The 27,431-nt window shown below is 41.3% G+C and overlaps 1 protein-coding gene across 2 annotated transcripts in view; it reads right to left on the reverse strand.

The window, feature by feature from the left end:
• Positions 1-27,431, reverse strand: part of MYO1B (myosin IB) — a 376,700-nt gene that overhangs the window by 67,843 nt on the left and 281,426 nt on the right. The window contains exons 19-23 of one of the 2 annotated variants that reach the window (XM_075829973.1): positions 19,925-20,018; positions 13,679-13,828; positions 10,879-10,947; positions 9,069-9,155; positions 8,743-8,829 (exon numbers count right to left, since the gene is read on the reverse strand). In XM_075829973.1, the coding sequence (XP_075686088.1) occupies positions 8,743-8,829; positions 9,069-9,155; positions 10,879-10,947; positions 13,679-13,828; positions 19,925-20,018 (487 nt within the window). The remainder of the gene's footprint in view (positions 1-8,742; positions 8,830-9,068; positions 9,156-10,878; positions 10,948-13,678; positions 13,829-19,924; positions 20,019-27,431) is intronic. The other variant, XM_075829974.1, reaches the window with a different exon arrangement.

Genomic DNA, 27,431 nt, shown 5'->3' on the forward strand with positions numbered 1-27,431 from the left:
ACAGCCGGGGGTCTAACAAAGACCCCCAGGTCTGTCTTCCGCAACTGCCTGTTAGGCGATGCCGTAGGCATGACCTAACAGGTTGCCTGTCAGTTTTACACTGACAGGCAATAATGCTCTAGTATACTAAGTATACCAAAGCATTATATATGCGATCGGCACATCGCATAGTGAAGTCCCCTGGTGGGACTAAAAAAAAATATGTCAATCAGTTAAATAAAGTTTGTGAAAAAAAAAAAAAAAAAAAAATTACAGTGAAAATCAAATAAAACTACTTTTTTTGCCCAAAGAGTGGTTTTATCTAGTAAAAGTGTCAAAACAAATCACACATACAAATATATGGTATCCCCGCGATCGTAACAACTTGACCAATAAAATGAACACATTAATTAAACCGCCGGATGAACGGCGTCCAAAAAAAACGCAAAAAACAACGGCAAAATTCGCTCTTTTCTCCCATTCCCCCCATAAAAAATGTAATAAAAATTAATCTATAAGTCCTATGTACCCCAAAATAGTACTAATGAAAACTACACATTGGCCCGCAAAAATCAAGCCCACATACGGCCACATTGACGGAAAAATAAAAATGTTACGGCTCTTGGAATGCGGCGATGCAAAAACAAGTAATTTTTTTCTAAAAAGGCTTTTTATTGTGCAAACGTAGAAAAAACATATAAAACCTCTACATATTTGGTATCCCCGTAATCGTGCCGACCCATAGAATAAAGCTAACATGTTATTTACGTTGCATAGTAAACGGTGTCAATTTATAACGTGAAAATCAATGCTGGAATAGCTGCTTATTTTCAATACTCTCCTAAAATAAAGTTAATAAAAGTTAATCAATATATTATAAGCATCTAAAAATGGTACAATTACAAAACACAACTCGTCCCGCAAAAAACAAGCCCTTATACGGCGATGTTGACGGAATAAAAAATAATTATGACTCTTGGAATGCGACCGTGAAAAAACAAAAAATAATCGTTGGTCATTAACGTGCAAAATGGCCCGGTCATTAAGGGGTTAATTGCACAGTGAATTCCATAAAAACAAAAAACGCAAAAAACAATGGAGAAATCCCTGTTTTTTCATTTTCTACCCCACAAATATTTTTTCCCCCGTTTCCTAGTACATTATATGGCACAATAAATGGTGCTACAAAAAACTACAACTCGCCCCACAAAAATCAAGCCCTCATAGGACTAGATCGACGGAAAAATAAAAAAAAGTTATGGCTTTTGGAAAGTAGGGAGGAAAAAAGGAAAATGAAAATCTGAAAAATGGCTGCAGCAGGAAGGGGTTAAAATTGAACACACACTTTTACAAAGAGACACAAAAAAATGCACACACATATATATGTCAGGGATCAGTACCCTGTATATTGCTTGCAAAAACATTATTACTTTATATCAGTATATTCCACAAAGAACTAGAATGGAACAAAATGGAGCCTGCATCAGGAACACGCCTATGGAGGCACCGCCCCTGGAATACAAGAGGAGTGTACAGATGAATTTACAGATGAATAGAGCCAATGGGGCTTAAGCACGTCCCACATCTCTAGGGAGGAGATTTGTAAACTCTTTGTTCAATAAAGTTTAATCTTACTTCCTGCTTTACTGAGGGAGGATGTGTACCAACTTGTCTGCCTGGTATATCTCTTCCACGCATACCCTCAGTTTCCAATTTACAGAGGTGGCTATTCGGTGTGAAATAACAGGGAGAAGGAAGTGACCCTGACAATTGGCACCCAAAACGTGGGGCTACACTCGAGGGGATCTCAGAATCCGGACAACCGACGATTACAGGGTGAAGCAGATGACCCGGGACTGCCCACTGAAAGAGCCTGATCACCTCCACAATAACACGGTAATTCAGTTGGTTTTATAAATCTTCGACTTATCTGTGTTAGTGGACGGTCTTGTGGTGGTCTGTAGAACCCTGGTCGATTGCCTGGATTAGCTCAGGCGACAGGAGTGACATCCCCGCTGTGTGGTCACGAACTCATAAGAAATTAGTCGCGCCCGACTAACCATCCTCTGGGTAATTAGGGACTAGATAGACAATATAACCTTATACAGGGGCACGCGGGCACAATAAATGTGCGATAAGTCGTGGGTAGTATTATAACCTGTCTTGTACAGGTGCACGCGGGGTGTGTATAAAACACTGATAAGTCGTGGGTAATGTTTCAGCCAGACCTAGAGAGTTGCAGAATGAGAAATTGTAATGTTTCAGCCAGACCTAGAGAGTTGCAGACTGAGAAATTCTAAAATTTCAGCCAGACCAAGAGAGTTGCAGACCGAAAAAAAATTATGATTTGGTGAAGCGAAGGGAAGGGAAACAAAGAAATTGATGGAAGTGTGCTGGATGAATAGGGGAGGGCGGCTACAAGCCAGAGACTGGGCAAAAGGTATTCAGAAAGAACAAAGGGAAGTTGGAAATAAGAAAGGCATTGTATTATGTTCTATGTATTAGAAACCACAGGACCAGCCACCGCCCTATAATGGCGGCAGTCCCTCATGTTGGGTGTGTCCTCATTGTGGGCAGCAAAACCCCTCACAGCTGAGCAATGTGTTTCCTGTGGGAGAGGCCACCCCCCCCCTGATGAGGTCACGCCCGGCCCAACCAAATCAGTATGAAATGATAGCCTTGTTAATTTTGTCATTTCCCTCAGTAAAGAGTTGCCAGTAACACATGCTGCAGTGTTTTCTTCTATTCTAGATTCCGCCCCAGGGGTGCAGGACGCTGTACACTGGTGAAAAGACGCGTCATCATAATATAGAGATAGTGGCCGACAGATTGGATACTGTTACAGATTATGTGGTTGATGTTTTGAACGTAGATAATTCCTATACAATAGTGTGATGAATGATTGCAGATACGTACGTTATCTTGAGTTGTTGTACAGATGTGTGACACTTGGAGGTACATTGTATGGGAGAATTTTTGCCGGCATTGAAATTGTTAAGATTGTGAGAACAGAAGCTGTGAGGAGTGAGTGTGTGACCCCCTCCTGTAGAATTTGATGTAGCGTGTGTGATAGAGCGTGGACTGATGAGACAAGGGATTACAATATTGCACTGATTTTAGATCTACTGTATATTGTATGCTCTTATTTTCATGAGCAGTAAAGTCTACAAACAATTCTTAGTGTTTTGTGTATGGGGTTATAATCAGTTTCTTTTTTTCTGTGTAAAGGAAAGTTTCTCATCTTTGCGCATGCGCTGTTGTCCGTAACTACACCAAGCGAGGAAAATATTACAGACCGCTGGATGTCTGGAAAAAGATCAAAGTTACGCTGCATATTTATGTGTTATGATGTGATAAGATTTGATGTTAATTCAAATGACTTAAAATACAGATATTGTGAGACACGGGGTCTTGAAAATGTATGTGCCCCCACTGTTCCCTATTCTTGTATATAGTTTATTGGTTTGCAGTAATTAACATTACCAGATATTATTTTCCGTTTTATTGAATAACTAATTACAATTGTATTATTTTGTTTTTACACGAGGCGCGTGCTATAGTGCTGCCTAAATGTTATTTTGGAAAATGTGAGATGTTTTACAGGTAAATGGTTGCAAGTCATTTTAAAGATAAAATGTATTTTTGTCAGGAGAAAGTCATTTTTGTTCCAGGCTGTTGTGTATTACAGGGGGTTAAACTAGTGCCCCCCAGATAGAGTGCCCGACCTTATTATGTTGAGATGTAGTTTTGAACTCTGCTAAATTACTTTCGCAGAGTCCAAAAAAAAAAAGGGGGGACTGGTGAAGGGACTGATCAGGTACAATTTTGGTTTGTTTTGAGTTAATGAATTTGGTCCCAGGAGATCTACAAAATGTGTAAGAGACCATCCCCCTCCAGCAAATTTACACAAGAGGCCGAGGTCACTCACAGATGAGTCTTTACAGATTTAGTAGGGAAGGAGGTGAAAATTATTTGAGCATTGTTAATTTTATGTAAAGATTTTAGTAATTTTTATTTGTTTTTGTATTAATCAAGTATTTACAGAACCTGATAAAAGTGAGATTCTCAAAGTGTTCTGGATTATCAGACGAGTGTGGCAAAGTGTATAACATTTGTTTTTATTTTTGAGAATGAAGACGCCACCCCTTTGAAATGTTCTATCTATATGTGACATGGGTTTTTAATGTAAATTTGTAATGTAGAAATACTTCATCATATACAGTATGTACAAGACAGAATACGAGGCACCAGGTAAATCATCCAGAAACCACTCTCACCTTCTTGTTTATCTGAAGGAGCGGAGCTGGAGGTTCTCGCTGAGGCTGTAACCTGGCAGAAGGTAAGACGGCCGACATTTACACTGACTCTAGGTACGCTTTTGGCATCGCCCACAATAATGGGCCCATTGGTAGTAGGAACTTTATTGGATCATCGGGTAAGCCAATTGAGAGCGTAAGAGAAGACAGACCTGACAACAAGAGTATATGCAGCCAGGTGTCAGTAAATTGGCTTGCCCCTGGATTCAATAATGGCACCACTAGGTTTGTAGCAGCCTGCATGATGTGCGCACAGCGTGACATAGGTAAAACAGCAAAGGTACCTGTGAAAAGTGCAGCCCGGCCAGATTACCCGTCCCAGCGACTGCAGAACATACAACTACCCGAGGTAGAAGTGTATGACAATGTGCACGTGTGTGTAGACCTGTTCGCAGGGGGGTCTGAAGCCCGGCCGGTATTTTCCCCACTGCAGACGTTGTGTGTAGTGACAGGGGAACAGTGCTTATCCCAGGTATTGAGCTGGTGTTTGTACAATGATAAGATGTCAGCAGTTCTTCAGATGTTATTCCAAAGTTAGTTTGTTTAATAGCGATATTCAGTAAGTGTTGTGGGAATATTAAATACTGAGGTTAAGTTTTATGTAAAGTTCTGGACCAGCCTTAGCATTGGACTATTGGAGGCCTGCGTCATTATTATGTTTGTGTAGATGATAACTTCTTGGTGCAAGTAGATTCCCATTTGAAAATGTTTTTGTTGTGAAAGGAAAGTTTTAGAGCAGAGAATTCTGTGCAGTGTATATATATATATATATATATATATATATATATATATATAAAAAGAGAAGGAGAATCAGTTTGTATAGATCAGTTTTAGTTATTGCGCAATGTGAACGTTTATTGTAAAGATGTTATTTGTTAATGTTTTTCTTCAAATTAATTATCTGATTAAGATCAATTACTGATTATGCGATGAAAAGCTTGTTCTCCACAGGAAGAGTCCAACTGGGAGCGGAAGGCGTGAGAACCAGATTCTGACAGAATGTGGACGGATAAAGGAAGGTAAGCCGGTAGCACCCAAGGCACTCTTGATGGCACTTGCATTGATGTTGTGTGACCTCACATATGCCCCAAGACTGCAAGGATCGATTTGGTAAGATCTAATTGGTATGTCCCAGGCTTTACAGCTGATACTGGTAAATTCTGTTAGAGCTGTTTGATTTGCCTACAGAACGGTCCTGGCAGACCGGTGCCAACCTTATTATCATACCCGCCTCCCACAAAGAGAAGAGGACTTGAGAGGCCTTCCCAGGTAGAACAAACCAGAGTAGGGGGGAGAAAAATTGGTTTGAGACACTTGTCAGATAAAACGTATGGTATCTGTATTGAATATTTCTGTGAATAGGAGATGTTCCAGGTAATCAGCTGTGAATAAGATATAAATCCTGCTGAAAAGTGTAACACCAAGTGCAAATACAATGTACCCAGTAATTACACATCTTCTAGGTGCCCTGTCCAGTGGAACAGAGAAGTTTTTCTTATATAAAGGTGTGTTTGATGTTGTTTAAGGGCCTGACATTGTTATTGTATGTACTTAGAACAACGTTTATAATGTATGTGGATGATGTTATCACCAGATTAGCATTTATTTTAACAATTGAAAAGACTTTTAATATGATGAACTCCATCACTGAGATGCGGCAGGCGCAGCCTGAGCCAGTACAACGCGTTTGTCATTAACTGACGGCAGTGTCACAATTCTAACCAGCCGTGCAGACAAGTAACTTGCCAGAGGAAGAGGACAAATGCGGAGGGTTTGTGGTAGTTACAATAAAACTCCACTACTCCGTCTACGTGGGATCTCACCCCAGGCTCACAGCATGAGGTGCTATGTACAGCCCGGTGACGTATACTAAAAGAGACGGTGCCTGAGAAGGACCAAACCAAGTCCTGATGACATCAGCAAAGTAAGGTAAAGACCAAAGACCTGAGTGAATCCGTCAGCAGTATCAAGTGTTTTAATAAGTGACGCAAAAATAAGAAGGTTATAGCTCTTGCAATGCGACGATTGAAAAACATAAAAAATAGCTTGGTCATTAAGGTCCAAAATAGGCCGGTCATTAAGGGGTTAAAATTATAATGTGTGTACATATGCCACGGTACTGCAAATTACAATCTGAGGAGTTTTATGTGGAGGTGTGAGGTGAAGGTAACTGGTTGTTGTCACTCATATGTAAGAAGTACATGGCAGCAATGAGAGCCCGGAGGTTATGTTACCCGGGTGTCTTTAGGTTTGGGGAAGATGCTGCCCATGACCTGTTATATCTGCAGGGGTAAAAGTCCCATTAGGACAGTAAGTGACAGTGCAACAATTATTACCGTTAATAAAAATGTAGACTGGATTAATTATATATATTGCAACCAGCAGCGGTTTGTAAATTATACCCGAGATGCTTTACAAAGGTTAGCCGACCAACTAGGGCCCACCTCAACTGTGCCCACTATGTTTACACAAATAGACGAGGTGACACCGACAGTCCCTTTAAAGACAACCATCCTGTATCCTGGGAGAATAGGGAAAGTTAGGACCATTCCGAAACCTTGGAAGTCCAGGTACAAAGGAGGGTTACTCATAAGGAGTAGCTTGTCTCAAGCTGGTGAAGAAATCCAAAACCCCTACCCGCCTGGTTCAAGTGGTCAGTAGTAGGTTGCTAGGCAAGACTCAGACTCACATTGTCAAAATTATATATATTTATTTGCATTGTGCACAGAGAAATAAGTATTTGATCCCCTACCAACCATTAAGAGTTCAGCCTCCTCCAGACCAGTTACACGCTCCAAATCAACTTGGTGCCTGAATTAAAGACAGCGGTCTTACATGGTCACCTGTATAAAAGACTCCTGTCCACAGACTCAATTAATCAGTCTGACTCTAACCTCTACAACATGGGCAAGACCAAAGAGCTTTCTAAGGATGTCAGGGACAAGATCATAGACCTGCACAAGGCTGGAATGGGCTACAAAACCATAAGTAAGACGCTGGGTGAGAAGGAGACAACTGTTGGTGCAATAGTAAGAAAATTGAAGACACACAAAATGACTATCAATCGACATCGATCTGGGGCTCCATGCAAAATCTCACCTCGTGGGGTATCCTTGATCCTGAGGAAGGTGAGAGCTCAGCCGAAAACAACACGGGGGGGAACTTGTTAATGATCTCAAGGCAACTGGGACCACAGTCACCAAGAAAACCATTGGTAACACATTACGCCGTAATGGATTAAAATCCTGCAGTGCCCGCAAGGTCCCCCTGCTCAAGAAGGCACATGTACAGACCCGTTTGAAGTTTGCAAATGAACATCTGGATGATTCTGGATGCTGGGAGGATGCAGCGCCCTGTGCACTTGCACATGTCGAACACCCCTAAGGCCGGCCCTGCTACTTGCTGGTACTGACTTGAGATAGTGTGTACCTCTGGTTATAAGGCAAAACACTGTATAAGAGCTTACAAACAATTAACTTCAAAGACTCAATTTGTAAAGTAAAAAATTAAGCTACTTTGCAAATTGTCTTGACTAAAAATATCCTTCTGTTTTGTGTCTACAGCACTTATGTAAACCTGTGTTTCCATGGTTACAGACTACAAACAAACCCTAAATAGTCGGATTTTGCAGTTACATTGACTTCCATCTGTTCCTTGTTGCGAACACACATTAGCATAAATACATTTGATCACTGCAGGGGAACTGCTCGACCACCTGCAGCTTCACATTAGGGAAAAGTACCACACTAATACCCAAAGTAGATTAGTTAACATTATTCCAGCATATATTACTTGTGAGAGCGTACAAATAACATTAACACTTTGTGCTCTGAGAAGTGTTTTCTTTTTGTTTTTTAAGCCGCAATACGATTTGCTTCTGTGGCTTTTACTCCCCATAAATAGCAATCACATGTACAAAAGTCTGGTCAGTAATACCCAGTGTGGGCCAATCCTAAGTGGACTCCACCTTGTATACAATGTCATATAGTAAGACATGAATTATCAGAGATGAATAAATATAACCAATGATATAATAAATAAAATTCTGTTAATTATATCCATCCTTTTCACTCCTGTAACGTTATGTAAATTCACACAACAACAAGATCAAACAAATGTAAACAGTACTACATTTTAAGTAATATTTCTAATAACTATGTTAATTATACAAGCACATGCTTCTAAATTCTGCCTTATCCATGCATTCATCTTTACTTAAAGACAAAAAACAAAAACCTTAGATTGATCACGAATGTTAATAATCACTTCTATTGGTCATAACATTATGTGAGCAAGCATGCATTAATAATGCTGAACATAAATAGGGGGCATTTTGTATAAAATGGCTTAAGGAGCTGGCATGCACTTCTCGGAGTTACAGGTCTTGTTAGTGATTAGTCAGATAAGGCTGATGGGTGACGGTGGTTTGGATGTATGCATGAAATACCTTAAGTCCAAGCCAGTAAGCCCATATTACAGCAATAGCAAGTTTATTCCTAGTCTCTTCCTTCAGTCGCCTCAGTTCCCTTCGCGCCTGTAGTGCATTTGAAAATGGGGTTAAAGAGAAGCTTAGAAAGCAGAAAAAGTTGTGGCAGGAAGCCGTGAGCCAAGTAAACAGGAAGTTACGATACCAGGGGTGTAGAGAACATTGGTGCAGCTATTGTTTTGCAACAGTAAGTAAAAGGTTAATGGAAAAGAAGTCTCTTCATAGTATACTGTGACACTTTGTTCTTGGGGATAAAATCACCATAGGAACCATAAGATGTGCATTACCTGGGTTCCATGCCAATAAGCTGCGATTGTTGTAGCTGCTTCATTGCAAAGCTTCTGGTATTTAAGTTCCCGAAGGATCGTCCGTGCCTATGAGAAACAAAACACAAATTTACATTTTCAGCAATTGTTACATTCCAATGCATTGTAGTGGACCTGTCAAATATCTTGTTCAACCCTATTTGAGGGCAACATTGAATAGCTGGAGTATGGGGATATACAATTTTCTATGATTTGATTCAGTATTTTTATATAAAAAGCAGTTTAAATGCTGCCAGGAAGCCTGTGAGGCCAGATCTCCCACCCCCACATGCTGATTAACAGCTTTCCCTGTATGAGTTAAAAAAACATTCTGGTATGGGGACAATTAAATATGGGACTGTGTCCAGAAAGATGAACACAAATATTGTAAAAAATAAAATAAAAATACTACTAACATGGCCTGTGGTGCAAGCAGACCTACATCCCACAACTAGCTTCCTGGTGTGCAGCAATCAGAAGTCTACTGCAACCACAGTTTTCCTCTTATTAATGTCACCCTCCATGCCACATGCCAGCAACTGCTGAGCCTGTGCCAGACAATGTCATTACCAACTTAGTTGACTCCGACACCACCCCTTTCCTCATGCTCCAGATTTTCCTGCAAGATACTCCCGCTTTGGGTGAAAATGAATACCTCGGATACTGGGGAGATCAACTAAGATGATATATGTCTAAATTACTTGTGTGCTGTCGCCATTTGTTTGTGTGCTGTATATTTGCAGTCCCAGGCGTTCTTGCACCTGTATACACGTTTTGTTTCATTTTGTTGGAATGTGCAGTTCAAACGTTTGTGTTGTTTATGTGATCCATATATGTGGGGTTAGTGACTGCCTCGACTTTTTGATCTTGCACTGCTCCCATCCTGCCCTGGGTGATTTTAATTAGTTTAAAGCTGGATCCTACCATCCCCAGATATATATGTAGGCTTAGTCCCAGTTCTGGGTGTATGTGCAGAGTAGCTCCCCACCTTACAGAGGTCGCCTTGTCGTGCCAGGTGGGCTCACACAATTTGATCAAAATGTGCGCTAAGAACCTCACTATTTTAAGTAGATTTAGCAGTAATGCATATTTATTTATATTTAGTGGCTTAGGTGACATTAGTGTTCGCAGTGTGCTGTCGCCATTTTCTTGTGTGCTGTATAAATTATTTGAACTACAATGTTTTTTGTTTTTTTTTCAAACTGCTATTGGATTCAGAGTATTATATTACATATGTTACTTTTTAACTTTACAAGAGCTTTGCATTGCTTATCTTCTACTGTTTCTAAGTGAACACATGTATTCTAGCCTAAAGCTGGATTCAGAAGTAGCTGCTCAGCTAAGTTATTAGGGATGTTACTGTGTTGTCAAACACACCCCTAACAGCTTGCGGAGCGCAGGTCCCTGTATAGTTCTGTGTAAATACTATACTTCCCAGAAAGAAAACCGCTACAGCAAGCTCTGTGCAGACACTGCAGAAGCAAGATACTTTGAGAGATTTTACACAGCCTGTAGGATTGCTAATGAAGATAAAACTAAATTAGAACATTAACTATAGCTCAAGATCAGTGAAACAATCTTTATCAACTTCTTAGGTAGTTATATTTGTCTAAACTGTGAAATTGTGTTCAAAAGAGACTGCACTTTCATGTCTGCCAGAGATTATGCTAATACAATGCTATAATAATTATTAGTCGTCCTCATCAGTATCAATCATCATCAATATACATATAACCCTAGGAACAAAACAATGAAGTTATCAGTTTATGAAAAAAATAACGGGACAACTCACCTTCCAACCCCTCGTATATGACTGTACCACAATGGTGGAGCGCTTTATCTGCTTGTACTTATTTTGTTGCTGTTGGAGAAAATAAAAGCAGCACATCAGAAAGTAATCACCTGCTTGAGGGACACAGTCATTTTATTTTTGCTAGCAGAGAAATGTGTGGTTTTAATGAAAATGATATATAATACATTATAAATATACATTTATTGTGTTCTAACGAAACAGGACAATGTGGATGTGGAAAATAAAGGGATATGTGCCAAATATGTGTGTGCAAAACGGATTATAATAATGGAAAACTTACAAAGCAAGCATCTTCATTCCAAGTTGTAGACATTCAGTTAACACATGGACCAGTTACGGGCTCATAGACTTTCTATTGAGTCCGTACACCGATACATTTAATTCCGGAAAAAGCCGAACCGACAAGAAGCGGCTGAGCGCTCACACAAGCAATTCAGCTGCTTCGTTCTAGCGATTGCTGGGGGTCTCAGTGCTCAAAACCCCCCCAATCCAAACTTCTAACATGTCACTATGACATGTCAGAAGTCTGTCAAACATTTAGCTACACTTTAAAGTGAGCCTGTTGTGTCCCCAGAAAAGGCAATCTGCCACCTTACCTGTACTGCTGCCTTGCCCCTGATTCCAGTGCCGTTTATTTCATGTTGCTGGGGGCCTCTGTGCCCCTGCAATCACCATCTGTGCTAAAAAAAAATAAACGGACAACTGGGTGACAGAGACTGTCCAGTTGTCAATTTATTTAAAAAAATAGCATATAAGCCCCTGAAATGAATGTCTGATTGCAGAATAACCAAGGAACCTAGTAACATGAAACAAACATTGCTGGAATCAGGAACACGTCAGCAGCACAGGTAAGGAGGCAGATGACCTTTTCTGGGGACATGACAAATCCACATAAGAGGGATTATTTAGCGTAACAAAGCTGTGGGTGCCGTGGGTTATATATTAATATTTTATATATTTTGTTTCATTATGGAAGATGTGTGTCATGTTTTATGTTTTTATCAGTGTCATTTTGCTTTTCTTTAAAACGAGATTTCTCTATGTTACAAATGCTTGTTTTTAGGGCCCTCCCACTCAGGCAAAAGAAAACGTGAAAGTATTGCATAAGAAATCCTGGAGCGATAGGTTAAAAACATACAAGAAATATTATCACTGAAATCAATCTGTGGGTTCCTCAAAAAAACTTGTAGTATCACAGAGGGGGAACTCTTCATAAAACAGAATCTTTATTCATTATTAGGATTAAAAAAGTCTGGGTAAGTCTTTTGAATGCAGATACCCCTGACCCAACCAGGGTTGAATTAAATAAACAATACACCATAATCACCTGCAGTATCCAGAAAACGATAGCTAGGTGGCGTGGTACCATACAACACCTATGAACAAAACTCCATTGATACAAAAAATTCTATCACACACAATTAGTGTAATTTCTAAGCACCAAATATTGCATATATTATTATAAAATAATCACAACACTGACACTTTATAACTGTCCCAACGTGTTTCCCCAACCTAATTGATTCATCATCAGGGGACAATACTGGACAATTTGTGTGTAATTGGAGACCTATAATGGTATAGATAAATATATAATAAATATTTACTTGTATCGCCACATTACAACTCACGACTCCTGGGAATAAGGCTTCGTTCACATCTACTACGCTATTGATTCCGTCAAAACGAAGGGACCCTTGCACAACGGAGACATACGGAAACCATTGGCAACAGAGCCATCACCATTGAAATATTTGGTTTCTGTTTGTGTCAGTCAGGGTCCAGTTCCAACGGAAAGCTCAGACGTAATGTCGGAAAGGGACCCTAGCAGATGTGAACGAAACCCAAAGATGACAATTGGTTGAGGAAGGAACAGGTGGATAAAGATGATCCATTTTACAAGGCATGCTGGTTTGTAGAAGTTGTAGATGGGGGCTTGGTATTCCACCTGGTCTGTGATGTCTTCCTGGGGAGGCGTGGTGCCACGCCTTAGAAATTACACGAATTGTGTGTGAAAGAAATTTTTGTATCCCTGGAGTTTGTCCATAGGTGGTGTATGGTACCACGCCATCTAGATCTCTTTTTCTGGATACTGCAGGTGATTATTGTGTATTGTTTATTTGATTCAACCCTGGTTGGGTCAGGGGTATCTGCATTCCAAAGAATTACTCAGAGTATTTTAATCTTAATAATGAATAAAGGTTATGTTTTATGAAGAGTTCCCACTCTGTGATTTCTAAAAACATACAAGATTTTAAAGCGACCTTCCAGTTCACAGTAAAAATGTCACTAAACATGCAGATTGTATAGTTAACATACCTGGTGTCCTTTTCAATGTTGCTGCCACAGTTTGTCCAAATTCTAGTCTACTTTTCATGTATGTAGAATGGCCGCCAGCTTCTAACACTACCCTATGCACAGTGTGCTTTAGTAGTCTGAGACACACTCCACAACGCTCTCAAGAGCAGGAGGTGGGGTGTCTCAGATTACCAAAGCACACTCTGCATAGGGTAGTGTAAGAAGAGGACAGCCATTTTACATACATGAAAAGTAGACTAGGGATGGGACAAACTGTGGCAGTAACATTGTCTATGTAATATAAGGACGGCTCGAGGCCGCCAGAGTGGCTCTCCAACTGATTCATAGAGGAGAAAGACCCCCCTCTATGACGTCCAAATGCTCTTACAGGACATATGGAGAGGAGTTGTCTTCATGAAACAACCGGAAGCAGCTAATTAAAATGAACATTTGCAGCACTGTACAGAAAAGAGTAACTTACAAGATAGCGTCTGACCCAGGCAGCCACAACAATCTGACTCCTCTTCATCAGTAGGAAACGAGTGCGACACTTCCATCCCCTGTAGATTTTCTGAATTAGAGTGGCAAGATCTTCCAAACGTTCCTTTCTATATTCTTCAAGTTTGAACAGCTACAGTAATGGCAACAGATCTTGAATTATACAGTTGTCTTAAACCAGTAACTCAGATATGATTTAGAAAGTGATTGCAAAATTATAAGATCTGTTTTCCCCATGTACAATATATATATTATATATATATATATATATATATATATATATATATATATATAAATATAAAATAAATTAAAAAAATTATATTCGTTTCTGGGAAAGAAAAAAAAGCTAGGAAATCTGGTAGCAAATCTAAGCTGACCAGTGTGCATGAACGGTCTATTGAAGAAGGGAAGCACATCATAAGTTATAAATTTCTCACTTTGCGTGGCCTGGCACATTGCTTTATACATGTGGCTCCGTTCAAAGTACACCTCCCATTTCACCTGAAATCTTACAGTAGGGCAAAACTTCAGTAAGTTGGAAATCTGACATATCTTTCATTAATCTTCTGTCCAGCTCTTTGGTTTTAACCCCCTCCCCATATCCTCATGGCCCCTTGTAGCAGTCTGTTTAATTACTTAAAGAACTCCCATGAACATTTTTATTTCTTTGCCAGTTTGTAATGGGCATCTTGTGCAACTAAATTATATTTAGAATTGTAGAATTTGTAGCCACTATTTTGTGTACATATAAGTTATTGTTAAATATTATGAATTATTTAAAATGGCGAAATGCATGTTAGGCCCCATTCACATCGCGTTTGTGCTATCCGCCCAGCGTATACGTTTTTTTTAATAAAAACGTGGACCACTAAAAAATAAACAGAAAATGGTACACGTTTTGTATAAGCTTGTGGTTTTTTTTATAGCGTGTACATTTAGCTCATATACATATACTCATACGTCGGTATATGTTTCTGTCCATTTTTTTTACCTTAAAAAAAAAAAAAAGTCTATTTTTTTTAAGTGAACATTGATAGGAAAAAAAACCCGAAAAAAAATGGATTGGTTCTATGTAAATGGATACAAACGTATAGCATTACGTTTAAATACATCGTCCATTGAGATCAATGCTAAAAAAACGTTATGTCGCGTATAACTTTTTTTGAAGTACAGAATAGCGTAGCAGACTACACTTTTCAATACTTCCCAAAAACACTATCACAACGTAAAACCACGACAAACATAGACCAAACGACTACTATTTTGGCCAGGGCCGGCCTTAGGGTGTAGATTACTTCTCTCCTACAACATAATATTCTTTAGAGTGGCACCATATCCTGTCTCCTCAGCCTGCCTGTGGACTGCTCTGAATACAAACTACGTCCTCTCTCTCTCTCTCATCTGAAGCAGTCGGGACAGAGAAGAGGGGGGACGGGAGAGTTCACAGCCTGGGCCGCTGCAGAGAGGATGCTCAGTTTCTAGTCCTCTCCTGTGTTCCTCTTCTGTGTCTCCTGTATCCCCCTCCTCTCCTCTGTGCCATTTCTCTCTTGTGTGTCCTTTATTCCCCCCTCCTGTGTCCCCCTCCTCTCCTCTGCTTGGTCCCCCTATTCTTCCTGCAGACCAACTACTTCTGCAGCTGGTTATATCTGCTGTCCTGGGATGGGGCATATTGTAAAGGCCCCTGCTGCTTCAGGAGACTGTCTGCATGTAAAATCCTACATAGAAGGTAAGTATGTATGGGTGTGTAGGTGTGTGTATGAGCGTGTAGGTGTGTGTATAAGCGTGTAGGAGTTTGTAAGAGTGTGTATGAGTGTGTAGGTATATGTATGAGTGTGTATATGTATGAGTGTGTGTATTGGTGTGTAGGTATATGTATGAGTAAGTGTGTGTATGAGTTTGTAAGTGTTTGTATGAGTGTGTAGGTATATGTATGAGTGTGTAAGTGTATGTATGAGTGTAGGTATATGCATGAGTGTAGGTATATGCATGAGTGTAGGTATATGTATGGGTGTGTAAGTGTGTGTTGGTATATATGTGTGTGTGTGTGTGTGTGTGTGTGTGTGTGTGTGTGTGTATATATATATATATATATATATATACACACACAGTGAAGGAAATAAGTATTTGATCCCTTGCTGATTTTGTAAATTTGCCCACTGTCAGTCATGAACAGTCTAGATTATTTAGGCTAGGTTAATTTTACCAGTGAGAGATAGATTATATAAAAAAAACAAAACAGAAAATCACATTGTCAAAATTATATATATTTATTTGCATTGTGCACAGAGAAATAAGTATTTGATCCCCTACCAACCATTAAGAGTTCAGCCTCCTCCAGACCAGTTACACGCTCCAAATCAACTTGGTGCCTGCATTAAAAAGACAGCTGTCTTAAATCGTCACCTGTATAAAAGACTCCTGTCCACAGACTCAATTAATCAGTCTGACTCTAACCTCTACAACATGGGCAAGACCAAAGAGCTTTCTAAGGATGTCAGGGACAAGATCATAGACCTGCACAAGGCTGGAATGAGCTACAAAACCATAAGTAAGACGCTGGGTGAGAAGGAGACAACTGTTGGTGCAATAGTAAGAAAATGGAAGACATACAAAATGACTGTCAATCGACATCGATCTGGGGCTCCATGCAAAATCTCACCTCGTGGGGTATCCTTGATCCTGAGGAAGGTGAGAGCTCAGCCGAAAACTACACGGGGGGAACTTGTTAATGATCTCAAAGCAGCTGGGACCACAGTCACCAAGAAAACCATTGGTAAAACATTACGCCGTAATGGATTAAAATCCTGCAGTGCCCGCAAGGTCCCCCTGCTCAAGAAGACACATGTACAGGCCCGTTTGAAGTTTGCAAATGAACATCTGGATGATTCTGAGAGTGATTGGGAGAAGGTGCTGTGGTCAGATGAGACTAAAATTGAGCTAATTGGCATTAACTCAACTCGCTGTGTTTGGAGGAAGAGAAATGCTGCCTATGACCCAAAGAACACCGTCCCCACTGTCAACCATGGAGGTGGAAACATTATGTTTTGGTGTTTCTCTGCTAAGGGCACAGGACTACTTCACCGCATCAATGGGAGAATGGATGGAGCCATGTATCGTCAAATCCTGAGTGACAACCTCCTTCCCTCCACCAGGACATTAAAAATGGCTCGTGGCTGGGTCTTCCAGCACGACAATGACCCGAAACATACAGCCAAGGCAACAAAGGAGTGGCTCAAAAAGAAGCACATTAAGGTCATGGAGTGGCCTAGCCAGTCTCCAGACCTTAATCCCATCGAAAACTTATGGAGGGAGCTGAAGATCCGAGTTGCCAAGCGACAGCCTCGAAATCTTAATGATTTACAGATGATCTGCAAAGAGGAGTGGGCCAAAATTCCAACTAACATGTGTGAAAACCTCATCATCAACTACAAAAAACATCTGACTGCTGTGCTTGCCAACAAGGGTTTTGCCACCAAGTATTAAGTCTTGTTTGCCAAAGGGATCAAATACTTATTTCTCTGTGCACAATGCAAATAAATATATATAATTTTGACAATGTGATTTTCAGTTTTTCTTTTTTATATAATCTCTCACTGGTAAAATTAAACTAGCCTAAAAATTCTAGACTGTTCATGTCTTTGACAGTGGGCAAACTTACAAAATCAGCAAGGGATCAAATACTTATTTCCTTCACTGTATATGTATATACTTATTTCCTTCACTGTATATATATATATATATTCTGTGTGCATGTGGATATGTATGATTCTCGTGTATATATGATACTGTAAGGGCATATTCACACATTGTAGTTTTGCAGCAATTATTTAAAAACTGTTTTTGCTGTGCTTTTGTGTAAATAGTGGCAAAACTGATGTGTAGAGTATATAGTGTGTTTATAGTGGTATGTTTGCGGAGACTGTATAGCAGTATTTTGTGCGTAGTGTATGTTGCAATATTATAGGTATATGTAGTGAATAGCGATATTATATGTGAGTATAGTATATAGCAGTATAATAGGTGTGTAGTGAATATAATGGTATTATATGTGCATAGTATATAGCAGTATTTTTTATACAAACAAAAAGTAGTTGTTTCATTATGTGTGTACAATATATAGCGGTGTTATATGTGTGTAGAGTATAAAGTGATTATATTAATTATATTTACAGCATATGTTGGACTTTATATGTACAATATATGGCAGCACTTTATATATATATACACACACACACACAGTACGTGGGGGTATTATTTATATGTACAGTATTATTAATGTGTACCGTATATGGAGGTATTATGTATTTATACATTTTACAGACGTATTTACGTATAAAGTAAATGGTAGCATTATTTATGCGTACAGGATATACCGGTGTTATTTATGTAAACAGTATATGGTGGTATTATTTGTGTGGAAGGTATGTAATATGGGAGGAGGCGCAAAAACAATTCTGCTGCACAGAGTGCCCTCTAGCCTTAGGTCGGCCCGGATTTTGGCCTACGTTTGACCCATTATAGTCTATGTATACACCGAGCTATATGTTTCAATACTTTTTTAGTGTTTAAAAAGGTATCTGCTCGGCGGATAGCAGAAATGCAATGTGAATAAGGCATAACAAAATAAACAAAAAAAAAGTGTTTCCGAAATATTTTGTGGGGGAGAGCAGCTGTCAATGACAGACACTCCCTTGGGTGATCATGCAGGCAAAACTGCTGACTGATAGATACTGTCTCCACAGAATTTTAAGAAAGCATCTTTTTACATTTTCTATATTTGTGTGTCTATACCTTCTAAAGAGACTTAGGGCTTATTTAGACGAACGTGTAATACGTCCGTGCAACGAGCGCGATTTTCACGCACCTCGCACGGACCTATGTTAGTCAATGGGGCCGCTCAGACAGTCCGTGATTTTCATGCAGCGTATTCCTGCTGTGTGAAAATCACGACATGTCCTATTTGTGCGTTGTTCGCGCATCACGCATCCATTGAAAATCAATGGGTGCGTGAAAAGCACTTCCGTGTGACGTGCGTGATTCGCGCAACAGCAGTAAAATGTATGATTGAAAACAGAAAAGCACCACGTGCTTTTCTGTTTACAAACATACAGCGTGTCAATGATGGTTGCTGCGCGAAAATCACGCAGCCGCGCATCATATGGTGATGACACACGGAGATGTAAAGTACCTTTTGCGCGCGCAAAACGCAGCGTTTTTTTGCGAACGCAAAACGCACACGCTTGTGTGAATCCAGCCTAATGGTGATAGGGTACAAACCAACTCTGTGTAGTTTAATTTTGCAGTTATATTACCATCCATCTGTCCCCTGCTTCTTGCCAATCTACCATATTCAAGTTAGTAAGAATTATGGGACAGACAGAAGGAAATATACAGGATCAGACCACACAGGGTTTATCTATAGTCTGTTATCATGGAAAAATACAGGTCTGCATAGAAGCTGTCAACACAAAACAATAGGAGATTTTTTATAAAGACCAATTGCAAAGTTGAGTTATTTTTCATGTCAAATGCACAGGAACAATAAAAATTTAAATTGGTTGCATAGGTGGAGCTTGTCTTTAGATATATGTTTCAACTAACAGGCAACAAAACTTAACCCTTTAAATTTCGACATAAAAACTGCACCCAATTTTCATAAGCAAAGATGTGAGTAGTGGCTAGGCGTTATTATGCAGACACCATGTCACTCACATGCAAAATAACCAATAACAAAAATGTGAAACTTGTCCATGAAATATTAAAGGATCACTCCACTTTTTATTTTTTATTTCCCCCTCAATTTATACATTGTTGTTTCAGTGGGGTGCTGTGTGCAGAAATACTTACCGATCTGTGCATCACATCGTTTTAGGGTCCAGTGCCGCCCAGGTCATCACATTGTGACCTCATCTGGAATCGCCTTGTAGTTGAGAAAACCGGAACTCCGGCTCGTTCTGGCTCCCATAGGAATGCATTGAGAGCCTGAGTTCCAGTTTTCTCAACTACACAGCGATTCCAGACAAGGTCAGAATGTGATCAAAAGGGCGCCGCTGGACCCGAAAACGACGTGATGCACGGATCGGTAAGTATTTCTGCACACAGCACCCCACTGAAACACCAATTTACAAATGGAGGGTGAAATAATAAAAACAAAAAGTGGAGTGCTTCTGTAACTTTACTTTATCTTTAAGAAGTGCATAGTATACAGTATGGCAATATACCAACATACCGTTCTTGGGTTACGAATAAATATTTTTGATCTTCCAAAAGAAAATTCTTCTTTAGGAATTTCCAAGTCATTTAGCAACACTTCTACACCAGCTCTAAGAACAAACAGAAATGTTTCATATTAAATTTCAGTGCAGGACAGAAAAGGACATGTACAAATAAGAATTAAATACAGAATCGATTTTGGGAGTCATTAAAAAAAATAACTTTAAAACCCCTTTAAATCAATACAAATCTAAAGCTATTTAAAAAGCATTAGGCACCGACACCAATAACACTTTGGGGGGATTGTATTAATACTGGCGTTTTATACGCCAGACTCAATAGGAAACAATCTGGAATAAAATTCCACACATTTATTAAGAAGCGAACGCCTCTTTACATGTCTGCACATCACCAAGCTAAATGAGTTTCTGCCATAACTTTCACAAATGTATTTTACTAAGCCACACCCACTTTCAAAAATTGCCCCGAAAACTGGCTTCAAAAAGCAAAAATTCCATCCTTTGTGTATTGTCTCAAATCTTCTCTCTCATAGTCTCACATCTTGCATTTGTTTACATCTCTCCTGCTTAGGGGTAAAGGGTAGATAGACTTTGTCCAAGCTTAGATGGTTTTAAGGAGATCCCAAATTAGCCAATTTACTTGTTAGAGGGTTCTTCGGGTCTGGGAACCTTATGGCCGGAGTCACACACGTGGTTTATCGGGCAGTTTTTTAACCAAACACAGGAGTGGATCCAAAGACAAGGAAAAATGTGAGAGAAAGACTTATTTTGTATCCACTGATGTGTTTGGCTAAAAAAACTGAATGCGTGACTCCAGCCTAAAACCTTGAGCGTAGTCACAGAATTTAAGGCAATGTGCACTTTTGCAACATTTATACTGAAGATTAAAAAGCAAACTAAGTCACTTTGCAAATTGTGTCAATTCAAATATCTTGCTATTTTGCTTATACAGCTTCTAAGTGGACAACACCACACTAGAATGGAGCAACATTTCACTTTAGTAAGATGTGTGCAGGAAACGCAACACTTTTGTTTTGAAATAAAAGAGCTTTTGGATAGCGTAGCGAATCACCTACAAAACCTGCATGTTTTACATGCAAATTTTGTTGCAGATTTGGATGCTGATTTGCCACGGACTGTTGCAGATTATGTTTCCAACCGTACTGCTCATCACTATTTATAAAATACTTTTTGATGTTCAATCAGAAAACAAAACATAAAATTGTGAAAATCATAGGTCCAAGTTTAAAAAGAACCTTTCACCTCCCCAAACATGTGCAGCATGTTATAGGAAAGGCTTCACAAACCCTGTCTCACGTAAAATTATTTTTCTAACTCCCTCCATTATTTACATACTGGTGCCGTTATATTTGGCGCCCGATATGTAAATAAGCCCCTGAACTGTCAATGTCGTTTCTAACTAACTAAAAGGCAAGGGGGCGTGATGTCTTCGCTCTGATACTGTCCAATTAGCTGCGGACAGTGTCAGCGCGGCTTGCGCTGTGTTCTCTCCCAGACTGTGTGGTTGTGCTGCAGATAGCATGGGCGCACATGTTCGCGCACACATTGACCGATGTAAGTAGATCTCCTCGTCTCCTTCTCCTCGTCTCTGCTTCTTCTCGTCTCTTCTCATTCCGTGGTGGTGGCGTCTATGTGCAAGCGAACGGCGTGCGCACTCGTAAGTGCGGGCGCACGCACGCTATCTGCAGCACAACCACCAAGTCTGTGTGTGTTCTTGCGGGAGGGAACACAGCGCAAGCCGCCCTAACACGGTCCGCAGCGAATTGGACAGTGTCAGAGAGAAGACATCCCTGGCCTTTTAGTTAGAAACGCCCCATTGACAGTTCAGAGGCTTATTTACATATCGGGCGCCAAATATGACAATAACGGAGGGAGTTAGAAAAATAATTTTACGTGGGACCGTGTTTGTGAAGCCTTTCCTAGAACATGCTGCACTCAGATGCACATGTTTGGGGTGGTGAAAGGTTCTCTTTAAAACATGGTGCATATTTGAATTTTCAGATTAAATAAATCTAAGTCTTTACAGTACAGAACAAAAGCAATATTTTGGCACAATTTCAGACTCTTGGAAATATATACAATAAGCAGAAAAAAGACACATGGCAAAAACCTGGGAGGAAATCTTGAGGAATCAAAAAGAAGAGTACAAAAAAAATTCAATTAATGGATGCAATAGAGTTCAGTAAAAGAGCACATCTCTTTCATGTGAAATAGACGACTTTGTAAGAGAATTTGCAAAAAATATAATGGTTTAGCCACATGTACTGCAAATGAAATGTCAGCAGCAAAACAGCGCAGAAGTGAAATCACTGCACTGTACTAGTTAGCCCTTATTCACACGACAGGGTTTCCCGGCCGGGTGACGGCCGTTGATAAATCGTCCGTCACCCGGCTGCATTAGGAACAATAGACCCCTAATGGGGCTACTCACACGACCGATTTTTTGACGGCCCGGGAAACCTGGCCATCAAAAAATGGGACATGCCCGATTTTCAGCCGTTTACCCGGCCCCCATAGAAGTCTATGGGGCCGGGTAATACACGGCCCTCACCGGAATGTGTCCCGAGTGATGGCCATGTATTCCGTCGCTTGCGCTCTCTCTCCTCCTCCTCACAGTGCAGGGTGCATGTGAGGAGGAGGAGGGTCTTTTTACGCTCCCTGTAGAAGTCGGAATCTCCAATCCCCGGCCGGGGATTGGGGATTCCGCTACAGGAGAAGTGAGTGACTACACTGTCCATATATGGACACAGCGACGTCAGTTCTGAAGCGGAATCCCCGACACCTTGGCCGGGGATTCCGTCACAGGAGAAGTGAGTGACTACGCTGTCCATATATGGACACCGCGACGTCACTCACTTCTGAAGCGGAATCCCCGATCCCGTGGCCGGGGATTCCGCTACAGGAGAAGTGAGTGACTAAACTGTCCATATATGGATATTGAAGTCAGTGACTTCTCCTGGAAGGGGGCGGGGGGGATGGGTGCAACCTACAGGGGGCTGTGTGACATTACCTACAGGGGACTGGGTGACATTACCTACAGAGGGCAGGGTGGCATTACCTACAGGGGGCTGTGTGGCATTACCTACAGGGGGCTGTGTGGCATTAACTACAGGGGGCTGTGTGGCATTACTTACAGGGGGCAGGGTGGCATTGCCAAGAGGGGGCTGGGTGGCATTACCTGCAGGGGGCTGGGTGGCATTACCTGCAGGGGGCTGGGTGGCATTACCTGCAGGGGGCTGGGTGGCATTACCTGCAGGGGGCTGGGTGGCATTACCAACAGGGGGCTGAGTGGCATTACCTACAGGGGGCTGAGTGGCATTACCTACAGGGTGCTGTGTGGCATTATCAACAGAGGGCTGTGTGTGGCAACAAATTTAAATGAAATTTATCTGATTTTAAAACAGACAGGGAAAAAAACGAATGCAAAACAGGTCAAAAATCGGCCGTTAAAAACGGCAACACGGCCCGGAACGGATGCAAAACGGATGCAAACCGGCTGGGAAAAACTGCCCAAAACGGCCGACACTCGGACCCTGTCGTGTGAATGAGGCGTTATACAAGATGAAACCGTGTGAGTTGGGTTTTATATTTATGCTCACCCTGCTCTCATTTACTACCATATATCGGTTTCTTAGTATAGGAGGGTCTTTCTTTCTGAATAGGCAGAGAGAATATAACAATGCTCTCCTGCTCCAGCTAGTAGATATAGACACTGGTCCAGGCAATCATCAGCGGTCACACTAGAGGATTTCTATGATGAACACCTCTAATGTTTTGTATACTAGTTTTTATAAGTCTGTAAGCTACTATTTCAGAAGTTACCAGCTGAAAGATCCCATAAGCAATACAACAGCAGAATCAACAAGTAAGAATTGTATTTTTTACTCACCGGACCTTGAGAAAGATGGTCGGGTCAAGGTGAAAGATGCCAAAGTGCATCCACAAGTAGCTTGAGTAGGTTGGCGAGGCCAGTCCGGCGCCGCAAGAATTGAAGGAACGTCTTCCCTCTTGAGCACTCTGGGCAAGAACGGATTGGGAGGAAAGAGATACAGACAAGAGAACTCTTCCGATGGAGTGACCATGACTGTAATGGCCCTGATATCCCGCAGCCTGGCAGTGTAGGTTGGAACGTTGCAGTTGAAGAATGCAAAAGATGCAAAGAACTCCAATGTCTAGGATCTCAGAGCCCAAGATGGTGCGGAGAACAAAAACAGCACCCAACCAAGATAGGCTCGCATCAGTCGAGATGACAAGCCGACGAAGTAGAAGAAAAGACCTTATTATCGTGATGACCAGAAAGGTCTCCCACCAGTAACTCCTGACGAATCCGAGAGGGTAGGAGAACCAACTTGTCCAGCGAGTCTTGAGACGTGTCCCAGCGTGAGAGGATCGCCCCCTAGAGTCAAATTGCACATATGGAACTGCCTTGAAGGTCAACATTATTCTGCTAAGCACCTGCACACAAAAACATATAGAAGAGGAAGTGTTCCGGTGAACAAAAGCCACCTTGTCTGCCATGAGATGGACCTTTGCTGTCCTGGTGTTGAAGATCATTCCATGAAAATCCATGCTCGGAGATGGGACCAAGGCGGATTTCTCCTTGTTGATAATCCACCTGTATCTTTTTAACATGTCCAGAGTGATGTTGAGACTAAAACTGTTGTCATTTCTGGAGGGGGCCTTCACAAAGAGGTCGTCCTGGTAAGGGATGAGAGCAACTACAATGGAGCTGTGAAAAACTGTAAAGAGAGAGTTACAAACTCAAGATGAGAACCTATTGAGAAACAAAAGAAGCGCTGGTGGGTCCTTGCGATAGTAATACGGATGTATGTTGATGGAAGAGAGGAACGCTCCTTGTTCCAGCGATGTAACCACCAACCTCAGGGATTCAATGCGAAATCTCTGAACGCTATTACGGAGTAATGCCACATCTAATAGTGTTATGGTAGTGCTCTTTGACAGCCGTGGGATAAGCAGAACCGCAGAATGAGAAACAGACCATTTTGAGGTCAAGTCCTCCTGAAAGGAAACAGAGTCTGTCAGGATGTTTCTATTCCTTGGATAAAATTTCCTCAAACTCCCTATGGCTTGGGAAGCATAGTTTTTGGCACAGTAACGTTGTCTCATTTTGAGAAGGGGTGATGTGGTTATTCTTTACATGAAAGGTTTCCCAGAGTATATCCGGCTGCATGGCAGTTGTCAATTGTGAGTCCAGTTTTGCTTTTGAATCCGAATCGGAGGATACACTGGAGGAATGAGACTGATCCTGATTGGAAGCAGCTTCTCCATTGATGATCCTACTAGTGGACCCTTGGAGAGAACCTAGAAGAGGGGGACTCTGAATCTTTTGCATTTCTGGTCCTCTTATGGGATTTACAATGAGCGGTACACTGTGTATTATCCAAGGGAGGGAAAGGAGGAGGATTAAGTTCAGGCCACTTTCTGGGAAGGCAAGCGCAGCAAAGATTCTAATATGGTTTGGTAGAGCCTAAAAATGTCCCATAAGGCCGGAGAACAGAACTTCAGGGAGCGCCACATGCTGGAGAGGGATAATATCCTGAGGGGTACTGTATTGCACACTGGTGGTAGAATGTGGTAGGCTGGCTGCAAGTAAACGTTTTATTATAACTGCCACAGGCATAGTACGTAGCCATGCCAAACTGTCTTTCTGGGATCCTCCTGAGATGAAGACATTTCACAAGAGAAAGGGAAGCAGAAAACGGTCAACCAACAGTGTCAGAGGAAAGAGTGACACTGGGGAACTGCATCTACTAAAAAATAAGTCACCCAATAGAAATAATAAGAGAATGACAAAAAAAGAGAATTCAGCCCTAAGGCTGGCCTACCGAACCCATGGCACTGTCTACTACTTGGCAGGAACTGGAGGGACTGATGCCCGAAAGAAAAACGGGTTTAAAAATGGCTTCTAGTTCAAGAGCTGAGAAGTGACCCCTTTGCTAGACAGAAGCGATGTGAAATATCATTGGCAAACAGTCTGTCAGACGCAATGCCACGGGTAGGGTATGGACCGCTTTTCAGATGCCTGTGTTTTGGAAAGGCCGCCCAGCTCCTAAAGCCCGCCTTCATAGAGAAGACACCCTCCAGACAGCCTATACAGCGTGGCTGGCTGTCAGGTCTGCCGGGATCAGTTGACCACCAGGTGGCGTGACGTACTTAGCCGTCCTGTGGCCTAGTGCTAGTACAAGGACCCAGCCAGCAGCTCTGATGGGACGAGCTGCGTGTGAGGCGCACGTTCTATCATCTCTAAAAGGAACCGTGATGCCCCAAAAATGAGCAAAGTAAGTTTGATGCAGATTTCCCCCAGGTCTGTCCACTAGAGATAGGGACTTTACCATCCCAATAAAGATCTGCTTCCCAAATATAGGATGTTCATCCCATTAAAAGTATGCCCCTTGTGTGAGTCTCAGATAGAGTCTTCAGTTGTGGGGGGGGGGGGGGGACCAAAGATACCTGCCCGGTTCTTCGGCTGTGCGCAGGGTCACATTTTACATGCAAGTAACCTTGCATGTATAGTGGGGTTACTGCCACTCCGCCTGTGTATGCATAAAATTAGGTTAGGTGACCAGCGGTTAGGGAAATTCCGTGTAGAGAATACCCGGGTTACCCAGCACCCGCAGGTAGTTGAAAAGGCTGGAGTCCAGGCTGACAACCCTCCTGCAGAACAAGAAGAGTAAGAAACAACTAAATGGAACTAAAATAGAAGCAAACCTGAGAAGCAGAACATGTCTCACTCCTACAAACGCTAGCCTAAAGTGGATTTAGCCAGTGTCTGTTTGAAGGGTATGGTCTGCCTGGGGTAAGCCAAGGCATTTCCTAGTTACCTAGTGTCAGTCTCCTAGTGGGAAGAGAAATACTGGATAATATAATACATGTTAACACAATATCTCAATTGTAATATAGAAGAATGATCGAGGCACTCACCGGACTGGCAAAGCAATTTCTTTATTTGAAAAGATCTCGGTCAGGATGTGGAATTGCCTACGGCCGTTTCACGTGCGTACACGCTTTCTCAAGGCCTTGAGAAAGCGTGTACGCACGTGAAGCGGCCGTAGGCAATTCTACATCCTGACCGAGATCTTTTCAAATAAAGAAATAGTTTTGCCAGTCCGGTGAGTGCCTCGATCATTCTTCTATATTATATTTAGCTGGTTGTGCTATACTTTCGATGAGCAACTCCGTGGCAACCTACCTGCAATTATCCATTTAGAAAAGAAGCCATTTTACAGACTCCTATTCCGATTGTGCCGGTTCAGCAGTGCCAGCCTCTTTTCCTTCTTCCCATTTCATTTCATACAATATCTCAATTGACATGTTAAAATATCTGTATAATCAGCCCATTCTGATGTCAAAACAAGCTGATTATATACATTCAGCAACGGACCAGTCACAACTTGAAAGCTGTGTGGATTAATATCCACTACACAGACAGACTGTAATATGCAGTGCACTGAAACACCCGAA

This window comes from Rhinoderma darwinii, chromosome 6, assembly GCF_050947455.1.
Source record: "Rhinoderma darwinii isolate aRhiDar2 chromosome 6, aRhiDar2.hap1, whole genome shotgun sequence".
Taxonomy (NCBI): Eukaryota; Metazoa; Chordata; class Amphibia; order Anura; family Rhinodermatidae; genus Rhinoderma; species Rhinoderma darwinii.